General features: G+C 32.6%; 7 protein-coding genes and 1 long non-coding RNA gene across 10 annotated transcripts in view; 2 read left to right on the top strand and 6 right to left on the bottom strand.

The window, feature by feature from the left end:
- Nucleotides 1-1,005: 1,005 nt before the first annotated feature.
- LOC116339610 (general odorant-binding protein 56d-like) lies at nucleotides 1,006-2,313 on the bottom strand. Its single transcript, XM_031765588.1, has 4 exons — nucleotides 2,178-2,313; nucleotides 1,725-1,998; nucleotides 1,601-1,665; nucleotides 1,006-1,537 (listed from the first exon to the last, which is right to left on the bottom strand). Exons 1-4 carry the CDS (start codon nucleotides 2,295-2,297, stop codon nucleotides 1,520-1,522), a joined length of 477 nt encoding a protein of 158 aa, XP_031621448.1. The 5' UTR covers nucleotides 2,298-2,313; the 3' UTR covers nucleotides 1,006-1,519.
- Nucleotides 2,314-2,511: 198 nt separating this feature from the next.
- LOC116339840 lies at nucleotides 2,512-5,275 on the top strand. The gene is made up of 7 exons (XM_031765907.1): nucleotides 2,512-2,713; nucleotides 3,033-3,166; nucleotides 3,279-3,822; nucleotides 3,890-3,980; nucleotides 4,052-4,294; nucleotides 4,367-4,554; nucleotides 4,612-5,275. Exons 1-7 carry the CDS (start codon nucleotides 2,513-2,515, stop codon nucleotides 4,798-4,800), a joined length of 1,590 nt encoding a protein of 529 aa, XP_031621767.1. The 5' UTR covers nucleotide 2,512; the 3' UTR covers nucleotides 4,801-5,275.
- A 58-nt stretch (nucleotides 5,276-5,333) lies between these two features.
- On the bottom strand, nucleotides 5,334-6,983 carry LOC116339841 (general odorant-binding protein 56d-like). The gene is made up of 4 exons (XM_031765908.1): nucleotides 6,856-6,983; nucleotides 6,085-6,358; nucleotides 5,961-6,025; nucleotides 5,334-5,899 (listed from the first exon to the last, which is right to left on the bottom strand). Exons 1-4 carry the CDS (start codon nucleotides 6,901-6,903, stop codon nucleotides 5,882-5,884), a joined length of 405 nt encoding a protein of 134 aa, XP_031621768.1. The 5' UTR covers nucleotides 6,904-6,983; the 3' UTR covers nucleotides 5,334-5,881.
- Nucleotides 6,984-8,006: 1,023 nt separating this feature from the next.
- On the bottom strand, nucleotides 8,007-11,216 carry LOC116339554. Its single transcript, XM_031765505.1, has 3 exons — nucleotides 11,105-11,216; nucleotides 9,250-10,604; nucleotides 8,007-9,134 (listed from the first exon to the last, which is right to left on the bottom strand). The coding sequence occupies exons 2-3, from the start codon at nucleotides 10,573-10,575 to the stop codon at nucleotides 8,274-8,276; spliced, it is 2,187 nt and encodes a 728-aa protein (XP_031621365.1). The 5' UTR covers nucleotides 10,576-10,604; nucleotides 11,105-11,216; the 3' UTR covers nucleotides 8,007-8,273.
- A 1,003-nt stretch (nucleotides 11,217-12,219) lies between these two features.
- LOC116339766 (general odorant-binding protein 69a-like) lies at nucleotides 12,220-13,122 on the bottom strand. Its single transcript, XM_031765803.1, has 4 exons — nucleotides 13,010-13,122; nucleotides 12,672-12,945; nucleotides 12,533-12,597; nucleotides 12,220-12,460 (listed from the first exon to the last, which is right to left on the bottom strand). Exons 1-4 carry the CDS (start codon nucleotides 13,055-13,057, stop codon nucleotides 12,443-12,445), a joined length of 405 nt encoding a protein of 134 aa, XP_031621663.1. The 5' UTR covers nucleotides 13,058-13,122; the 3' UTR covers nucleotides 12,220-12,442.
- Nucleotides 13,123-13,411: 289 nt separating this feature from the next.
- Nucleotides 13,412-14,068, top strand: LOC116339890. The gene is made up of 3 exons (XR_004201037.1): nucleotides 13,412-13,484; nucleotides 13,620-13,735; nucleotides 13,800-14,068. It is a non-coding gene; the product is annotated as an uncharacterized LOC116339890 (long non-coding RNA).
- The window catches only part of LOC116339889, a 27,698-nt gene continuing 21,995 nt past the window's right edge, over nucleotides 14,063-19,765 (bottom strand). Inside the window, exons 1-8 of one of the 3 annotated variants that reach the window (XM_031765972.1) lie at nucleotides 19,071-19,151; nucleotides 17,932-18,225; nucleotides 17,514-17,736; nucleotides 17,169-17,424; nucleotides 15,050-15,226; nucleotides 14,840-14,981; nucleotides 14,560-14,776; nucleotides 14,063-14,492 (exon numbers count right to left, since the gene is read on the bottom strand). In XM_031765972.1, the coding sequence (XP_031621832.1) occupies nucleotides 14,414-14,492; nucleotides 14,560-14,776; nucleotides 14,840-14,981; nucleotides 15,050-15,226; nucleotides 17,169-17,424; nucleotides 17,514-17,736; nucleotides 17,932-18,142 (1,305 nt within the window). In that variant the 5' untranslated portion in view covers nucleotides 18,143-18,225; nucleotides 19,071-19,151 and the 3' untranslated portion in view covers nucleotides 14,063-14,413. Of the gene's footprint in view, nucleotides 14,493-14,559; nucleotides 14,777-14,839; nucleotides 14,982-15,049; nucleotides 15,227-17,168; nucleotides 17,425-17,513; nucleotides 17,737-17,931; nucleotides 18,226-19,070; nucleotides 19,152-19,765 lie in introns of those variants that run through there. The other 2 variants (XM_031765971.1, XM_031765973.1) reach the window with 2 other exon arrangements.
- LOC116339886 (zinc finger protein 878-like) overlaps nucleotides 19,480-19,765 on the bottom strand; it is a 2,333-nt gene continuing 2,047 nt past the window's right edge. Inside the window, exon 4 of the mRNA XM_031765967.1 lies at nucleotides 19,480-19,734. Coding sequence (XP_031621827.1) covers nucleotides 19,494-19,734 — 241 coding nt within the window. The 3' untranslated portion in view covers nucleotides 19,480-19,493. The remainder of the gene's footprint in view (nucleotides 19,735-19,765) is intronic.

Raw genomic sequence — 19,765 nt, 5'->3', positions numbered from 1 at the left:
AACAGAATATAAATAGTTACTTATCAGAGCGAAACAAACCGTATTTTCCTACATATATTTGATGTTTTATTTTGTATGAATTACAGCAATTAATCTGTATTTAAAAACATCTTCCTTCGCTTTGATATGCAACTATTTAATATGGTTTTATTCTAAAGAATTCAATTGAAGGAATTTATAACTGCTGAAAATATTCAAATGTATTCTTTTTGATTGTTAGAAACTTACAGATGAAAACTTTTATTTTTTGTAATTTAAATATTTTAATAGTTTTTTTGTGTTTATAAATAGTGCCATTTAACTTCACTAAAATTTTAAAACCAATAACTTTTCAATTTTAAATTTTAATCGACAAAATGTTCTTCAACACGTTGCCTCACAAACGGGAATTTTCTATGAAAATGTGAAGTCGAGTTGCTTTCCGTAGCTTTATGATTTGTGTGAATTTAAATAGCGAAAATAACTATATTAAAACCGTTTTAATCGTAATATTTTTGATAAAAAAAAGCAAAAAAAAATTCATCGGTATAATTTTGATTTCAAAATTTCTCATATATCGATGTGCAATTTATTTTATGAAAATCTTAAACGGATTCATTTTTGCTGTGTAAAGGGTTTTGTTGAATTCATTGTCATATCTTAAAATATATCCAATCATAAAATTATGCAATATTTATTCATTTTGATTTTTCATGCAAAATCGATTTCAATTTTTTTTTTCTCGAAAATTCAAAATGAATATAAATTGCATAGTTTTAAAAATGGATATATTTTAAAATATGAGAATGAATACAACAAAATTATTAACACAGTAAAAATGTACTTAATTATACCACAATTTATTCTTAAAAATGAATCTGTTAAAAGTTTTGATATTATAGCGATTCAAACGGTTTTGTTATTTCTATTTTCACTATTTAAATTAACTCAAATCACAAAACTATGGAAAGCAATTCAACTACACATTTTCATAAAAAAATTCTCCTTCGATGGCACCATATTGATGAAAATTTGTTCAATTAAAATTTAAAATTAAATAGTCGTTAATAGTTTTATAATTTGAGTGAATTTAAAGGTTTCTGAATTCAATGTGTCTCATTTTTCGTATCAAATTTTTATGATATTTTGAAATATGTTGGAAGTGTTTAAAGTTTGCATTTGGTTGCCACTTTTATTGATATTTTGGGAAAAAAAATCTAATGAGGTTTTAAGGCTTTGAATTTTTTTAAATTTTCCCAAGGGCCAACAACCATCTTTTGAAGTTTACAGTTTTGAACAGTTAAAATGAACGTGAACCGAACGTAAACCGAACGTGAACGAATATGATTGCAATATTTTTTTTTGCGATCAACTTGAACCGAACCCGAACGAACACGAACATGAAAATATAATATTTCTCGAACATAAACTGTTCAGTTCGGTTCAGTGGGCACCTCTAATTTCAATATTGATGTATGGTGCTCATGTGTAAAACATAAAGAAAAAAATAATAATTTGAATCTGCATCGGCGGATCTAACTCATGGAAGTTCAGCACCCTGAAAAGTTTTAATCTCAGAAATAGAAAATATTACGATTTGAAAATAAAATGTAATTTTTACCTCTGGTTGAGTTTTGAAATAACAGTCAATGGTTTGAAAGGCTGTTTCGCATTTGTTTTCGCCATCTAAAATTATTTTGATCCATGAATTTCCATTTGCGAAAATATTACTTTCTAGTTCTTACGTTTTGTCTCACATTCGGCGACGACAATTTTTACTGTTTCCTGCATGCTTGGTGTCAAAAAGTGCCATACATCTCTCCAATGAACTGATCCATCTTCATCTATCATACCAGCATGGTCCAAAAGACAGTTGAGAAAACAGCCCATCTCGGGCACATTTTCTAGATGCCCATTTTTGCTTGCGTCGATATGTTTCTCATCGATTCCTGTTTCAGCCACACATGCTTTTCGCAAAACTTTTGTCGGTGCTCGCAAGTGATCTGGAATTTCTAAAGCCTGTGTAAAAATGAAATTATTTTATGCAAAATTGAATACATTTAAGATGTTTCACATAAAAGAGTAGCATAGTAACTAATGAAGTTAATGAAAAAGTGAGTCTTCTATCAAACTTTAATGCGAGTATCTCACCATAGGACGTTTTCAATAGGACTTTCGCTTTTGCTGAAATTACTTACCGCAAAGCTTACGCCCAACACACTTAATAAAACTAATGTCACTCTCATCTTTTTCTTTAATTTTTTTTTGCTTTGAATCAAATCAACTATTGAAAACTGAACTTCATTATCACTGAGCATTCATTTTATAGCAATGCGATTCAAATGACATTCACCAAAGTCAGAGAAGACACATTCCAATTGTAATAATCAAAAAATATATATATAATAAAATATATTTATATTATTTAAATGTATTTCCCTGTCACAAATGCGATTCATTCAGAAATACTAATGAATAAGAATGATGTATATTGAATAATATGAATTATTATTATATTTTCAACAGTGAACTAATGCCAGCTCTCCGATACACATTGGAGTGGATCTATCAGTTTGTTATTTTCCAAGATGAAACACATTTTATATTTCGGCAATGTGCATCGGCTTTAATAGCATTGCTTGCAACTAGCAATTCAATTCACAGTTTATCGGACAAACTGGGTCTTTGCTTTTCAAAGTGGTTTTCAATGGCAACACAGTATGGAAATCTGGAGGTAGGCGAAAATTATAAAACAATATATAATCATCAACACAAAATAAGTACATTGCATAGGGCAAAGTGATACGCTTTGGCCATAGCTTCTGGAATACAATTTGGTTGAGTACATGGTTCAGGGATGGGGTTCAAATTCCAAAAATTTTCAAAAAGATCATTGATATTTCTTGAAAAAAAAAAATGAAAACCTTCACTGTAACGAAGTATTTTTGTAGGTGTATTCATTAAATTGCACATTAGTAGTTTATAATTATGTACATTTTTATTCCAATGAAATATATATTTCGTCTCTTAAATCATTCTATTTATTTTTCCAGCTATCACAAGTTGTATTGCTCGCCACGTGCCTCAATGCAATCAAAATTCCGGATGCATTTCGTGATTTCCTCACTCCATACTTGTCAAATTTTTTAGCATCGTCATCATATCAAAATATGTGCATATCATTGTCGTAAGTTGAAATTTATTTAATTTACATTTGTCTAAGTAAGCAATATGATGATGTCTGTTGATGTCACCACATACAGGTAAATTCTAATAAGAGTCATATTCTTTTTTAACAGAAAAACGTCGGGACTATTTTCATCATATCGATTTCGTCAGCAAGATCACAAGCCACTGCCACATTTGAATTCGATAGTATACAACACACAAAATACGCCAGTTTTCATTGTGTCGGATCGACCAACCATTTATTTTATCAGTAGTTTAGTTCGATTTTATAATAACACCAAATGGCCTGATAAGGGTTCATGGTTAAACGATGGCATTCTCAAGTATATCGAACAATTTTCGCATAACACTGAATTCAAACTTTCATTTAATTGGTTCTTGAGACATGAAATTTTATTCGTTTTGGACTTGCTGAAATCGACATTGATGCAACAAAAACTTGACAAATCAATTCAACTTCAAATTGCATACAAGGTACTCATTTGTTTAACTGAGTTACAGATCAACGAGGTTCTGCATATTTTTAGTCAATTCATTTTCAACATTGACATGTATGCGCAAAACATGAATTTGACGGTCGAAACAATGGATAAGCTCAAGTCAACGTACGGTAAACTCTGCGTGGAATGTTATCTCAATAATGCCAATTCCCAGGTTAGATATACGCGATTAGCTCGTCCATTGATCGTCGAATTATATAGAAATTGCTTTTTACGTCTAGGTAAAAATTGAGAACTTCGATCGAATTCCGCTATTGTCAAGTGATTGGCCCGGTATGTTACTGCTGAAACTATACCAAACACCCGATGACGGTGAGTTCAAAATAAATCAGATAAATAGAATGAAATTAATTAATTTAAATGTAACTATTTTTTTTTTGCAGGAGAAGATTGGCTATATTTACCGGAAAAAGAGACTATTTGGACGACGATCACATTTTTATCACTTTTAAATTCCAACAATATCAAAGTGCTTAGCCCGACCGAACAATTTGTGTATACCATGATTGCATTTTTGGGAAAGGAAAATGTTTTCCTGGAGTCCGATATGAAAACACTGCTTGCCAACTTTGTCCAGTTAACATTCAAGTCACAGCAGCCATTGAACTTTAATTCAAAATTCAGTGGTTAGATTTTTGAAATTGATTGTGATTGAACATGAAAAATATGTCATTTTTAATTTACATTTTTTGTTTCAGGGAAATTTAACTTTGAGAACCTTTACATATCATTTTTGGACCAGTTTCAAGGATCCAGTTATGGAGATAACACATTTTCTCGTTTGGTCATGGCCCCATTGGCACAAAAACATAACATTAAATGGAGACAAATGATTTGGTCGGAACATGTGCATGTTTTGCGTTTTGTAACCTGCACCGAAGATGAGGTACCATCAAACTAGTAATTGTTTTAAAGATTTTTTATCTGAAATTTTATTTTGCAGTTAATTGGTGAGCTGAATGATTATCTGGAACCACCCGAAACTGATGTTTTGTTGATCAAAAGCTATTTCCAAGCAATAAATTCAAATTGTTTGCTACCAAATTCGGCTCCATTTAGAATTGCTCAACATCATTATAACATGTATAAAGCAAAGACATCTCAAGATACACCAAATGCAATGGAAACATAAAACGACAGCAAATTGTTTTTTTTTTTTTTTGCAATGACAGTCTTATTAATTTCGTGTTAACCCAAAATGTAATAAAATAAAACTATTTGATGCGTTACTCGTTTAAAGCCAATACGACTTTAACTACCCGTATTAGAAGAATTCACGCTTCGTGTACACTCGGCACATCTTCGGTACTTAGGCGAATATCAGCAGTAGAATTCACTGCGACATGGTCAAAAACATCAAGTAGTCATATGTAAATGGTTCCTTCTCTTTTGTGCGAACTTTCTTTGACTGTGTATAGCTGTGATACAAACACATGCATTAGATGCACGACAGTTCGCACTGAACTCAACGGCTGATATTCCGTAAAGCAGCGATGATGTGCCGAGTATACACGAAGCGTGAATTGTTCTAATACGCGTTACTGAAGTCGTATTGGCTTTAAACGAGTAAAAACTAATAAAACACGCATAATCGAATCACGTCATAATCATTACCGTTTTTTTTTATTAAAGAAGTTAGTCTAGGGAATAGACACCAATTTCAAGTATAGTTTCATTTTATATGTATTTAAATTCTTTAAAATTCTTTAAATTCTTTTGGAATTTGATGAAATCAAAAGAGGTAACTTGCTGCACCGATAAAAACATGCGATCGAGCGACCGAAATGATTGTGATGGTGGAATATGCATTCCAAATGTTGGACTTTGTGACCAAAAAGTTGACTGTCCACTTGCGTTGATATTGATGACTGCAAAACTCTGGGAAATATGTTCGCAATTTTGTATCAATACAATTGGGTCATATGAGGTGATTTATTTTCTCTCTAATGTGAAGAATGTGGCGATGGCTATATGCGACATTCGAGACAACACTTTAACTTAATAATATATAGGTTCAAACTGTGAAAATGCAAATCGAAGCTATACGCTGCACTCGAATGATTGTTACAATAACTAAGTCGGATGAATTGTTAGAGTAAGTAATTTGTATCACATTTATTTCTTGATGATGAATTTCAATATTGATGTATGGTGCTCATATGAAAAACATAAAGAAAAAAGTAATAATTTGAATCTGCATCGGCGGATGTAACTCATGGAAGTTCAGCACCCTGAAAAATTTAAACTCAGAAATAGAATATATTACGATTTAAAATATAATGTATTTTGTACCTCTGGTTGAGTTTTGTAATAACAGTCAATGGTTTGAAAGGCTGTTTCGCATTTGTTTTCGCCATCTAAAATTATTTTGATACATGAATTTCCATTTGCGAAAATATTACTTTCTAGTTCTTACGTTTTGTCTCACATTCGGCGACAACAATTTTTACTGTTTCCTGAATGCTTGGTGTCAAAAAGTGCCATACATCTCTCCAATGAATTGATCCATCTGTATCTATCATACCAGCATGCTCCAAAAGACAGTTGATATAGCAGCCCATCTCGGGCACATTTTCTAGATGCCCATTTTTGCTTGCGTCGATATGTTTCACATCGATTCCTGTTTCAGCCACACATGCTTTTCGTAATTGTTTTGTCCCTGCTCGCATGTGTTCTGGAATATCTAAAGCCTGTGAAGGAACGAAATTATTTCATGCAAAATGAAATACATTCACAATATTTCACATAATACACAGTAACTAATAATGGAGTCGTTGAAAAAGTGAGTTAACCATCAAACTTAAATGTGAATTTTAATGTGAGTACCTCACCTACTCCTTTTCATAGATAGATAGATAGAGTCATTGACAATTTGCTGTCATTACAATTATTACAATATTGGAGATATCACCATTTTTTTGTTGTAAATTTATTAGTTGCTTTTGAGTTGTAAGCTATTGCGTATTTTTGTATTTCATTATTGCTGGTTTATTACATCTAATTTGTCATTCGTTTGTTGTTGGCATTTTTGTGGTTTTTAGTGTTTTTTTGTTTTGTTATGTTTTATATCACAGAACTTATTTTTTATAATCTCCATATATTATCTATTCCTATTCGTTATAATACTAACTGTAATATGGTCAAATACATCATTTGAAGAACCTTAAATTTTGCTGAAATTACTTACCGCTAAGCTTATGCCCAACACAGTTAATAGAACTAATGTCACTCTCATCTTTTTCTTTAACTTTTTTGCTTGTGTACTTGATACTTCGAATGAATCCAATTATTGAAAACTGAACTTCATTATAACTCATCGTTCATTTTATAGCAATGCAATTCGAATGGAATTCATCAAAGTTAGAGAAAATGCATTTCAATTATAATAATAAAAAAATATTATATATATATTTATATTATTTAAATGTATTTCCCTGTCACAAATGCGATTCATTCAAAATTGGGAGCACTTCGCATTTCAATAAATTAGATGTAATGATCTGTATTGAATAAAAAAAAATAATATGAATTATTATAATTTTACCAAGTTCAAGATGAAACACATTTTATATTTTGTGCATCGGCTTTAATAGCATTGCTTGCAATCATCAATTCAATTCACGGTTTATTGGACAGACTGGGTCTTTACTATTCACTGTAACACAATAGCAAAAGGGCTATACACTGTAACGAAGTATTTTCGTAGGTGAACTTACCATATCTCAATTTTATTCATGATTATGTACATTTTTATTCCAATGAAATGTATATTTTATCTCTTTAATCATTCTATTTCTTTTTCCAGAATATTCCGGATGCATTTCGTGATTTTCTCACTCCATACTTATCGAAGTTTTTAGCATCGTCATCATATCAAAATATGTGCATATCATTACCGTAAGTTGAAATTTATTTAATTTACATTTGTCGAAGTAAGCAAATAAATAGAATGAAATGAATTAATTTAAATCTAAATTGGAAATTGATTGTGATTGAACATGAAAAATATGTGATTTTTAATTTAAATTTTTTATTTCAGGGAAATTTAACTTGGAGAACCTTTAAATATCATTATTCCCAGTTATGGAGAGAACACATTTTCTCGTTTGGTCATAGCCTCATAACTAGCACAAAAACATAACATTAAGTGGAGACAAATGATTTGGTCGGAGCATGTGCATGTTTTGCGTTTTGTAACCTGCACCAAAGATGAGGTACCATCAAACTAGTAATTATTTTAAAGATTTTTTATCTGAAATTTTATTTTGCAGTTAATTGGTGAGCTGAATGATTATCTGGAACCACCCCAAACAGATGTGTTGTTGATCAAAAGCTGTTTTCAAGCAATAAATACAAATTGTTTGCTACCAAATTCGGCTCCATTTAGAATGGGGGGTACCCATGCACGACCTATATCAATTTTATTCAATTAAGACTAAAAATTCGATCTTTCTCTGTTTACTCGGTAAATGAATAAAGCATATTTTTTCCTTATTTCACTTTATTGTTTTTTCTTCAAAATTCAACTTAAAAGATAAAAACATATGAAATTTGAATGAAAAAACTCAATTGAATTCAGTAATAGCAGAAACGGAAAGACGAGTTTTAGGAAGAAAATCGAGAACTAGTTATTTTTGAATGTCTAGGGAATTTTTCACGTCTTTCTAAAGTCACCGACACAACTCCTTCTCGATCCTGTTCTAAAACTCGTTTGGACAAGCTAGCCAGCAATGGAACGTGTTTTTCCGTTTCTTGTATGTGTAACGGAATTTTCGGATCAGGCAGGGGTAGATCGTTGTTTTTTAGATATTGTTGTAGCTGTTCATAAGGAATGCTTAGAGTAAATGGTGGTTCGAATAAGATTGAATCATCATTCAAATCAATCATATTCATATAATCCACGCAATTGAAGTTTATCATAGGTTTTTTATAAACTCTCAGTTGCATCGGATCTTCCACATGGTTACGGTAGTGTAAAATTTTTTTTACAGCTAAGTCGCGTATTTTTTTTTCATCGTCGAACAACATTGCCAATAAAATGTTTTCTGAGTGAGCATAATACGCGTTGTCTTTAACAACATTATTTACAATTCCTCTTAAATTCGAATCCAAATATTGAGTCCAACGTATGAATTTACAAAATAATACACTACCGTACACGACAGAGTTGTAATGCTTAATATTAAAGTACATCGGCGTATACACTTTCATTATATAGTTTGCCAGAATTTTTAAATTTTTAGATGGATTATTAGTTGTCACATATAACCGTAATAATCTACTGGCCTTGGTGAGCCAGCGAGAATGTGCAATTGGCCCTGGTTTAATGTTAGCCAAATCCGCCGAAACTGCACCAGAAGAAATTGCATGTACCATTCTGTACAAGTAAATTGCGTCGGTAGTTAATTCAACAGCACCTAAATCAGGTATATTTTCCAGTGCGATCACCTCAAAATCGTTTACCGGCTGAAAATAGAAAAGATTAGATGAATTAAATACAATTTTATCATTTAGTATTGAAACATAATAGCTGAGAGATAGAATTAAAAATGGTAATAAATAAGTTTTGACAATTACATACCGGAAGATTTTCACAAGTTTCAATTTGTTTGTTCAACGTTCCGGTTGTTCGTGGTCCAGTGGCGGATGATTTTTCCAAAGTGTCAAACAAATGTCGGAGCGGTAGCTCGTTAAAATGGAGAAGACACACAAACCAATGCAGTGGTCTGTTTAACTGCGTTTCGAATCGTCGTAAAATTCCATTTCTTATGTCAGTATTTGCTGGCTCACCATCACAACATATGCCAATCAACGAATCCAAAGATATTGCTTTATCAACAAAAAATTCGTTCAATTTGATGACTTTGTGTTCAGAATCTTCATTTTCCACTTTTGTGTAGCCCAACAATTGGGAATTTGGTTCTTTCAAAACAACCAGATGAGATTCTTTCATGATTCTTTTCCTGGGATGAAATTTTTTATCGATTTTCTCCATCGTTAAAGAATCATTTTTTCTGCCGTCGAATGAAAATGCTATTAAATTGGAAGCATCATATCGCTTACGAAGCACTTCTTGTCTAGATTTAGCTTTTTCTCTACGAACTTTAGATTTATCCATAATAACAAGATTGCCACGATCATCTTTTTCGCCAATGTCTTTCATAAGAGATGTTGCCAATGCTGATGCTATTCTATCAGACACACCAAATCTGTCACACATCATAGCAAAGTTCATATATGTTCCTCGTGTCGTTGGAGAAAGATCTTGTTCATCACTACCTACTGATTGTTCATCATCAAACTCCATATCGTCTTCTGGATCCCGGCTGTCGTTAGCTGTTTGTATTATTGTAGACGTAGTAGGTACTTGCTCTTCAATTTCTGTCACGTATTCCGGTATCGTAGATTTTCTTTCGTTATGTTGATCCATCATGAACTCTTTCAAGTTTTCTGGAATCAAACCACATGAGCATAGAGCTGCTTTCAAGTCACATTCACATTTTCCAATATAAAATAATTCTTTTGTGAATTGTACGAACGCTGCGTATGTTGAGCTTGTTGTTTTGTGTTTATCTTCGGTTTGATATTTGTCAAGCAAAGTATTCAATTTTTTAGCAATACTCTTTATGTGTGTAATTTCAATATCAAGTTTACTCCAAATTTCAATCAATTTGTCTATCACGTGGGGAGTAAATGTTTTATATGAAAAGATTTTATTTTGGATTTTAGCACGTTCGGTCAAGAAAAAATAATATCTTAAAATATCCTGTATAGTTGGCAGATTGAGACCACTCAAATCACAAGACACACCAAAAGCAGCAACATCGTGAGCAGGCATATGTTTCAAACTACTTTCACTTTCGGTACTTGTTGATGTTGTTACGGCTTGCGACGGTTCTGGATCCATAGTCGACTTTCGCTAAATGTTCTGAAATACTGATATTGAATCAAAGTTAATTGGAATCAATTTATTTTAACGTTTATTTTTTTTTAATTGAAAGTATTGTTTCTTCCACACAATTTTCTTGTCAGTTTGTGTGAAACCGAAATGTCACACGCATATTAAACAAAATATTCTCCGTAGAAATTTGACTCAAAAGAACACAGTTAACACAATAACAAAAGAACGCAAAATAAATGACGCAGACACGAAGAGCATCAAACAAAAAAAAAGCACACAAGCAGAAACGTATAGGCAACAAAATACACGGAGAATGTTTTTTCCCACTCTTCACACACTTCGTTCGCTCAACGGAGATGCTTGCCGTGTATTTTGTATAGGCAACGTCTCTGCCTGTATACATTTTATATTGTGATTTTTTTTGTTAGAGTTTTAAATGACGGCAAACAACACTTATTTTCACAATGCACTTCTTTTTAATATTAATTCCAGATTCATGAATTGTTATTGAAAATAGTAATGATTTAACACATACCTTTTTATTTTCTTAAATAGTTTATTCCTTTGCGGCTGATTTATTTGATTTCGTATTATTTATGTTTAAGATAGATTCTAACTTCATTGTTTACACTTCATTGACAACACAGTATGAAAATGAAAAAGCATGCTGTCACACATGTCATTGTGTGATGGCATTAATATTACCAACTTAATATTTTGAAAAAAGACGTTATACGTATTTAGAAATTGAAAAATTAGAAAATGTTTCTGTTTTTTTATTTAAATTCCATAAGTTTTTTTCTCTTAAGTTGAATTTTTGAAGAAAAAAATAAAGTAAAATAAGGAAAAAATATGCTTTGTTCATTTAGCTAGTGAACAAAGAAAAATCGAATTTTTAGTCTTAAATTGAATAAAATCGATATAGGTCGTGCATAGGTCATCATTTTGGGCTATTTAAAATTTGTGATTGCAATACGTGCTGGCATGGATATCTATATGGCACCGAACGACAAATTATTATCCAAAACAACATCAAATGGGCAAACGGGCTCACACTTGATTTGGTATTAAATCGTATTTATTGGGTCGATGCAAAATTAAATATCATTTCATCGTGCAATTACGATGGATCCGATCGACGTGTGATTTTATATTCGTCAGAATATTTGCGGCATCCGTTTTCAATAACAACATTTAACTGATTGGGATAAAGCGGCTATCTTCAAAGCAAGTAAATTCAATGGTAGCGACATTCAGGCAATCACCGCTATACGCTTGGTGAGTTTTTCCATCATGTGATATCTATCCATCTGGAAAGAATGAGAATGGATATTTATGTGTATTTTATTTTTCGAATTATCTTGCAACTTCAACATCCAATGATAATTCATGTATATCACCCCAATCGAAAACCAAACGGTATTGATCATTGTTCGGGTGTTAATGACCATTGTGTTTGGCCACCACCAAACATATTTCGATTGAGCTCCAAATTGACATGTGTCGAAGACGGTGAGAAGTCATCAGATGGCAGCAAAATGTTTACCAAAATCGCTCGTTCTCTCTTGTAATAAAAAAAAACTTGTTTCTTTGGTCGTGAAATTCTACTGAACTGTTTAACTATTTAAAGCCAATAAAAATCATTCCAAATCGGCTTTAAAAAAATCTTTATTGATGATGAATTTCAATTGCAAATTTTTATATAATAAATGATTTGGTCATCACATAGCTTATAGATAATAATCTACGTAAATGAATCACACTTCATTGCAAAAATATAAGAAGAGAAGAAGAAGCCGATTCATCAAAATTGTAGCGTCACTAATTTACATAAATGGTGTTTTAAGTAAATATCAAGAAATCAAGTGTACAATTATGGTAGTTCCGAGTCCTGAAAAATTGAATATCAATGCGATTTTAATAGCCAACAATCGATATTTTCTTCATAAAAATCATAACATACCTCAGGAGCCTTTTCAAAGAAGCATTTCATTGTCAAGTATGCCGTATCGCATCGTGTATCTCCGTCTAGAATTAAATTAAAAAAGATCAAACATTTCAATTCATGCACCGAATTTGATTACATTCCAAGGATAACTTACGTATAGTTTTACATTCGTTCGAAACAAAGGTAGCAGTTTCGGCAACACCAGGTGATAATAAATGCATAACTTGTTCGAAATGAATTGTTCCGTCATCTTCCATCATGCCAGAATGCTCAAATAAACACAAAATATAACATCTCAGCTCGGGTACGTCGGGTATAAAACCGTTTCTACTTTGGTTTATATATTTTTCATCCACATTTGATTCGGCAAGACATGCTTGTCGCATGAGTCTTACGGGGGCTCGCAAGTGATCCGGAATATTCAATGCCTGTAATTTTTTATGCAAATTCAAGTCCCTGATTCTCAATATTTCAAATAATTTTGATACTCACGGCAAAAGATAGGCAAATTAAACTCAACGAAATTAATAAAACTTTCATCTTTGTACAGATAGTAGACTCATCCACTCAATATTGATTAGTATTGATGGAAATCACAATTTTGTATCTGCTTTTATTCCATGCCGGAATTATTAGTTTAACAGGCATACAATACTGGGACGTTTGAAGAATATTAAAAATAATTATAGCTTTCCTCCATTCAATTCACTGGCTACTTTGTTATGAATAATCATATTGTTGTTTCAATAACAACCTACACATAATTTAATTTGTAATGTATGAAATGAATACTAGATTTTACAAACGGCATACATTGTAATATCAGTCCGTCTATTCATACAATTATTGAAAGTCATCTTCTTAAGTATTGATTATTATTGACTACTTGAAATAATTCATTACTAAATTCAATGTTGTAGATAAACGAAGGACTTTTTCACTTCAAAGCTTCATTCCACTTTATATAGTAAGTTTAAATTTAGCTTTATTTTTTTTAAAGTACTAATCCCTAGAAAAATGGCATTTGTTGATATTTCAAACATTTTCTAAAGTAATTTTTCCATTAATTCGAAATAAATTGTACATTTCATACGATTAAAAGGCTTATGCTGAGAATTTTACTATCACTTTGAGGAACTGCCAAATTTTCAATGGTATTGTTGCAATGGCCTGTACGGCTTGAGTCGAGATACCTCGAGGTTTTTCTCATTCTCAAAGGTAAATTATAAATAGAATATCTCATTTGAAATTTGTTCTCTCTTCTATTTTAATAAATTTCCAGATTTGATAACACGATTGATTACATACATAGAGACTTCTTTCATTGGTTGTTTTCTCGTATGTGTAGCTGTACGTGTACACATTGACATACCATCCATTATTGATATTCTCGTTAAGGTTTCAGTTCGCATCGCAACCAATCATAATCAAAACAGGAGGCCAAATAAACTAGCAAAGGTATTATGCTTATATAACGGCTCGAATATTCGAACAAAGTCTAAAGTTCCATTTTTCCACAAAAATGATTAATAAAAAACGATATAATTTATACAGAACGAATGAAGATTTTATTGATCGTTTGTTTGAAAACTTAACTTTAACTGTACAATTGTTCTAATTCAAAGTTTGTATATTTACAAAATATTTTCTCTTAAAATATTTAGTTTTTAACAAGTAACAGATATGCTGAAACCTAAATAGATAGAACAATAAATAAATTTGTTGTGATTATACTAATTCAAAGATATAACAAATTCAAATACAATATACGTATAGGTTCGTATTTTCTTTTCTTTGTCAAATTGTATATTGATCGAACGCCTCCTCAGTCTTTTTTACAAAGAACATTTCTTATCACCGATGTATGTTCACTGTGTATGGATCCAATATGCTTAACTAGTACACTCGACCGTATGGCAATGAACCACTATACGGTATCAGCAATTTACCACCGAAACGAGAGTTGGAACTAGAACTGAAATTATGAATTTTAAAAAAATGTTAAAAAAAATAAAATATATTTAAAAAAAGAATAAAGTTACCTTGACGAAAATATACTAGTGTTGGCTCGCATCGAATTTGTACCGTGTGTCCATCGACTAGATTTCGATTTGCCCCAAATTAAGCAAAAGATTGCAACAATTACGGCCACTAAAAATATCATGCCAAGAATCGCAAAGGCGAGCGCCAACTTTGATGAAGACATACATAAAATGCCTTCGGAACGTAAATGACGTAATCTTGCTGGATATTCGTCGACTGTAAATAAATAAACACCTCAATAACACACACCTGTTTTCCAAAAATTTTATCATATCATACCAGTGACATTGTATCGACGATCACTTCGTAAACGATCCAATTCAATCTGTGGTGCAATCACAGCCAATGAGTTGAATACTTCAATTCTTCCCAACTGTTGATCAACATCTAAAACAAATGGATCGGTTTCCGAACAGTCAACCTTTTGAAGAAAAAAAAAACTCGTTAGAAAATTAACCAACATAATACACATTAAAATGCACTGCTTACATATGGACATTCTTCTTTGCACAGTTGAACGCCACAAGTGACATGCAGACGCTCACGATCGGGAAATTTAAATGCCGGGAATGTGGCAGTGAATAATTTTTCTACCGTGTCGTCGGCATGTGGTTTTGACCATCCCTCTTCAATTGGTCTTACGCGCGCCAAAAGAGCCGGCATTACCTGTGAATGCAAGAGAAATATTTTTTTAATTTAAAGACGACATCAAATAAATAAATCGGTCAAGTTTGAGGTCTAAGGTCAAATGAAGTGAAGATATTTTCCTTTGCGCACACGTTCACATGATTAGCAGTTTTTTTTTTGAATAAAAAGAAAAACAAACAATTTTCCAACTATTTCATTAACGATTTCAGTAATTACATATATATTTAACGATCATTGGGCCTAATTTACTCGTCGTGCCAGCAGATACCGTGTGGCCGGGCAACATTGTTCGTCTCTTTTTTTCTTTGCGCACGCGCGTCGAGATTCGCTTGAGTAATTCGGTGCCTTGTGCACTGGAATTCAAAGTATGACGGCATGCGTATTTTGGTTTTAATATTGTGAATTGGATTGAAATGCATCGAATCCACTTGATGAATATCCACAATGCTTTATTAAAAACGAAAGTGCCGCAACAAAACAGAATTGAATTTAATTATGCGTTTTTATGAGTTGAAATTCGCCATTTCATATGTTCAATTGTTTTCGATTTTTTCTTTTTACTTTTTTCTATCGATGTGCTTTGTGTGTTGCAGCTCAGTTTTTGTTTCTTTCTGCCTTTTTTTTCTCATAAAATGATTCACGTTTAAATAGTTTGACGAAATGAAATGAAAATGTGCGGCAAGTGCAGCGCAACTGTAACAATAACAATGAACTTAATCGAATAGCATTGAAAAGAGCAAGAAATAGAAGATAAAAAAATGGCAGACACATTCGCTAATACAACGAATGCGTTCACGAAAAAAAAAATCGTAAATAAAACAAACGAACGAACCATGAGCTACGAGAGCGAAATGAATAAATAAATCTAAGCGATTTAGAAGAAATTGCTGTTCAAATTGCTCAACCGCATCGTAATTATATGTAAATGATGTGATTTGCTGTGTTGCTCTCTGGAAGTTGAGACGAAAGAAAATCCATTGCCTCGCACTTGTCAATGGGAAATTAACAGTTGGATGTCTGTCGCATATCAATCACTGTGCCAAAAACGAAACAATTCCGCCCAACCATCGCCGGCGTCGATGTAATCGGTTGGAATTGTATCGACAATAGAATTTGATAAAAATCAACCATTTAGTGATAGCAGATACGGTGCCATCATTATTTGTCGAAAACAATTTGAATTTGAGGAAAACAAACGATGCGGACAATTTCAATGTGAGAATAGACAATGTTACGTATCATCGTTTTCTCAAACAAAATGAAGCATTTTTCGATTCGATATGGCAAAATAAAAGTGCATAAAAAACGAATGATTCATGTGCAGACTGCGAACCGTGGAAAAAAAAAGTAACGAAAGTGTTTGAATTGCCATAAATAACAAAATCGTCAGTTTTTTTTCATGAGTACTTGCGTGTGAATCGCTACGAAAACAATGTGTGCGTAAATGCTAGTAAGTTTTTTTTCGGTATTACTTTCATCAATTGTTGTTCGCATTCTGTACGTGTGTATGAATGAGTGTGTGCTTATTTCTAAATGAGTCCGTTGATTTTTTGCTTTTCAAGTGCAATTTTTCATATGTGCATTATGAATGCGATGGTTCGTTCGTTGCGTTCACGCCAATTGTTGCGATTGCAATTGCGATTGAATAAGCCATTTAAGTATATAGTGTATTTAGTGGGTGCTCTGTGGTTCTGGGCACGAGTTTAAGATTTGGATCATCGTTACAATTAAAATTCACTTATTCATGAGATTCTTTGGCTTGTTTATTCGGTACAAATTACTTCATTACCACGGTCATTGTCTCTTTTTTTATTTATTCCAAAAATTTCATGCGCTCAGTGATTCACATGATGAGATAAAGAAAAATCTCATTACAAACAACAACAAAAAACGGTATGTGCTCACTCGTACCATTTGATGCTTGTTTTGATGAATATTAATGGAAATTATTGAATCATACCTGTTCATCAACTGGGCAGCCTCTTTCGTCGAGCAGCTTTTGAGAGGATTCACCCAAACCGTCCAAAGCTGAACAATCCACAATTCGAACACCAACCGTTCCTGGTAACATCGCTCGAACATTTATCGTTGTCATTTGACCAACTTCAACTATACCAGATCCATCGCTTCCACCCAATTCCAGCCATACTCGGATTCTTGGTATATCTTTCTCTGCATCGGAGCCACTTGGACTTGCATACATTCGACCGTGCCTACTTTTGTGGAAAATAATTTTTTTTTTCGTTCTCAAAAAATCCAACGAATATTTTTTTTTCAAACAATTTTTTCTTCGAAATGTTGTTACCTGTTTACACGCCTTTCATCTGTCATGCCAATGTTCATTTCCATCATTTCATTTGGTAAATTGCATCGTACATATCTTTCTAAATCCGATCGTTGCCGTAATTTTTCATCCATTTGGATGACAAGACGCACAGACATCTCTAACGAACCATCGGCTTGTGGTTCACTGCGAATACCACAACCATTGCTCGGTAAATTGATTTCTACAGCAGTCGATCGATTACCTAACACACACAAAAAACAAACTCCAATTAGCCACGTGAAATGTGACAAATGTGAAAAGTTTACTCTATTTCTCACAATGACTCTCTAATTAAACTAATGTTGCCGGATTGTGTTTTTTTTTTCGACAAAAAGTCACTGTGATGCACATCGATACAGGAAATTACAGAAATGTATTGTAAAGTGGTTACACTCACCTTTAACACGACACTCATCCAAAAAATCTTTGGCAAAAACGATGCCTTTGAATGTTTTGCCCATGTCAATTTTAATGTTGAACACATCTCGTGTGCAATTTATTTTGATGCCATACAGTTTATTTGGTTCAGATGGTGGCGGTCTACTTGACCAACATCCATGCAAATACAATATTAGCATATGATAAATTATACTGATTAAACGGGCCATTTTATCGCTTTTCACTCGGTCTAGCAGCTATAAATCTTGATCTCTTTCCACTTTTTTTTGCACGTTACGTTTATCTGTAATATCTGAAACGATAGAGAAAATTTTTCATCAGAAAATACATGAAAGCCACTAGCCGTTATTCATAGCAAAAACAAAGAAACAACATATTATCTCATTTATGTCAATCAGATTTTTTTGGTTCACATATGAATTATATAATTTATAGTCGTCGTTGATGTTGTGAATATATCATCAATTTGGTCAGTTTTTCGGTGCGCATATGTAGAATAACAATCGAAAGTGGAAAATAGCATGCGATGATCATGTTTGTACACATTAATATTTGTTTTGTAAATTTCATCAAGACGAAAGCGAAACATGAAGATGGACAACAATTTAATTTAACTGCTTCATTTTTTCGGGTGTTAATTACATATATATGAGATTACACATGGACGTCTTCTGTACTAAAAACAAAACTTTTTTTTAATGTGCGTCTACTGTTTTTATGTTTTGGAGCGTGACAACACTGTGAAATACGTTTAGAAACTCGCTGTGATCACATCAAATTTAACGAATTTTCACCATACGAAAGTTCACTTCCGCGATGTGTTCGAAAACCACAAGAACAAGTCTTTTTCTGTTAAATCGCAAACTCTGCACGTGAACAAATTTTATTTTGCAACAAACATAAGCCCTTAACAAATACATAGTTCTTTATAATCAAAACCACATTCTATCGAGGATTTTTTCCTTTCCTTCTTTCACACTATCATTCTCGATATTATTGGCTTTAAAACCATCAAATAAGACTTTTTCCTCATTTTCCCTCTTATTGAACACTAATTTAATGAATGACTTGAAATTCTATATTATGTTTGTTTCCCAACAAAAATAAATATGATTTTTATCCCTAATTGGCACGTACAAAGTGGTGATCAAAAATGCTGCACAGTTATTGGCGAGACCATTGTTATTTGCACCGTATTCAACGAACAACTGTGTTGCTCTTTCAAATTTTCATCTACTTAACTGTTTTGCGGAACGTTCAACAGCGGTTTACTCCACATGCGTTATATTGCAAGCACGAGCGTTTCGTTTGGCGTACTCGGTGTTAGCGAGTGATTCATTTGGAGTGAAAGATAGAGAGAATAAGATGCGATTTTTTTTTGCGTCGCTCAAATAATTCAAAGCATTGCGCACATATTACATAGCCTGTGTCGAAACCAAACCGCAGACAATTCGTGTAGTTTATTGATTTATTACCAAATTAAATTGTGCTTGAATTTTTCACATTTTCGTAATATTTTCAATTTTATTTCATCCCAAGTAGGAAATAACAAATACAATTTTAATGATCATCTAACAATTCCGATTTAAATTGATTAACATCGGTTGATGTTTTTTCTTTCATGTGGCTGGATTCATGCAGCAAATACGATTTTTGGGAGATAAATCCTTTGAGACAAATTTTGCAGTGATAATTCAATGGTATGCCATGTCGCCGTCGATGGCGCAACAATTTATCGGTTCTGGCAAATGCTTTGCCACAAATATCACATTTATGTTCTGGAGCACCGCCGTGTTGATACCTTAAATTAGATTAAAATAGAGAAAAAAATC

The sequence above is a fragment of the Contarinia nasturtii genome, unplaced genomic scaffold, assembly GCF_009176525.2.
Source record: "Contarinia nasturtii isolate CC-2019 unplaced genomic scaffold, AAFC_CNas_1.1 Cnas_scaffold_533, whole genome shotgun sequence".
Classification (NCBI taxonomy): Eukaryota; Metazoa; Arthropoda; class Insecta; order Diptera; family Cecidomyiidae; genus Contarinia; species Contarinia nasturtii.
This window is presented reverse-complemented; position numbering and strand designations above follow the sequence as displayed.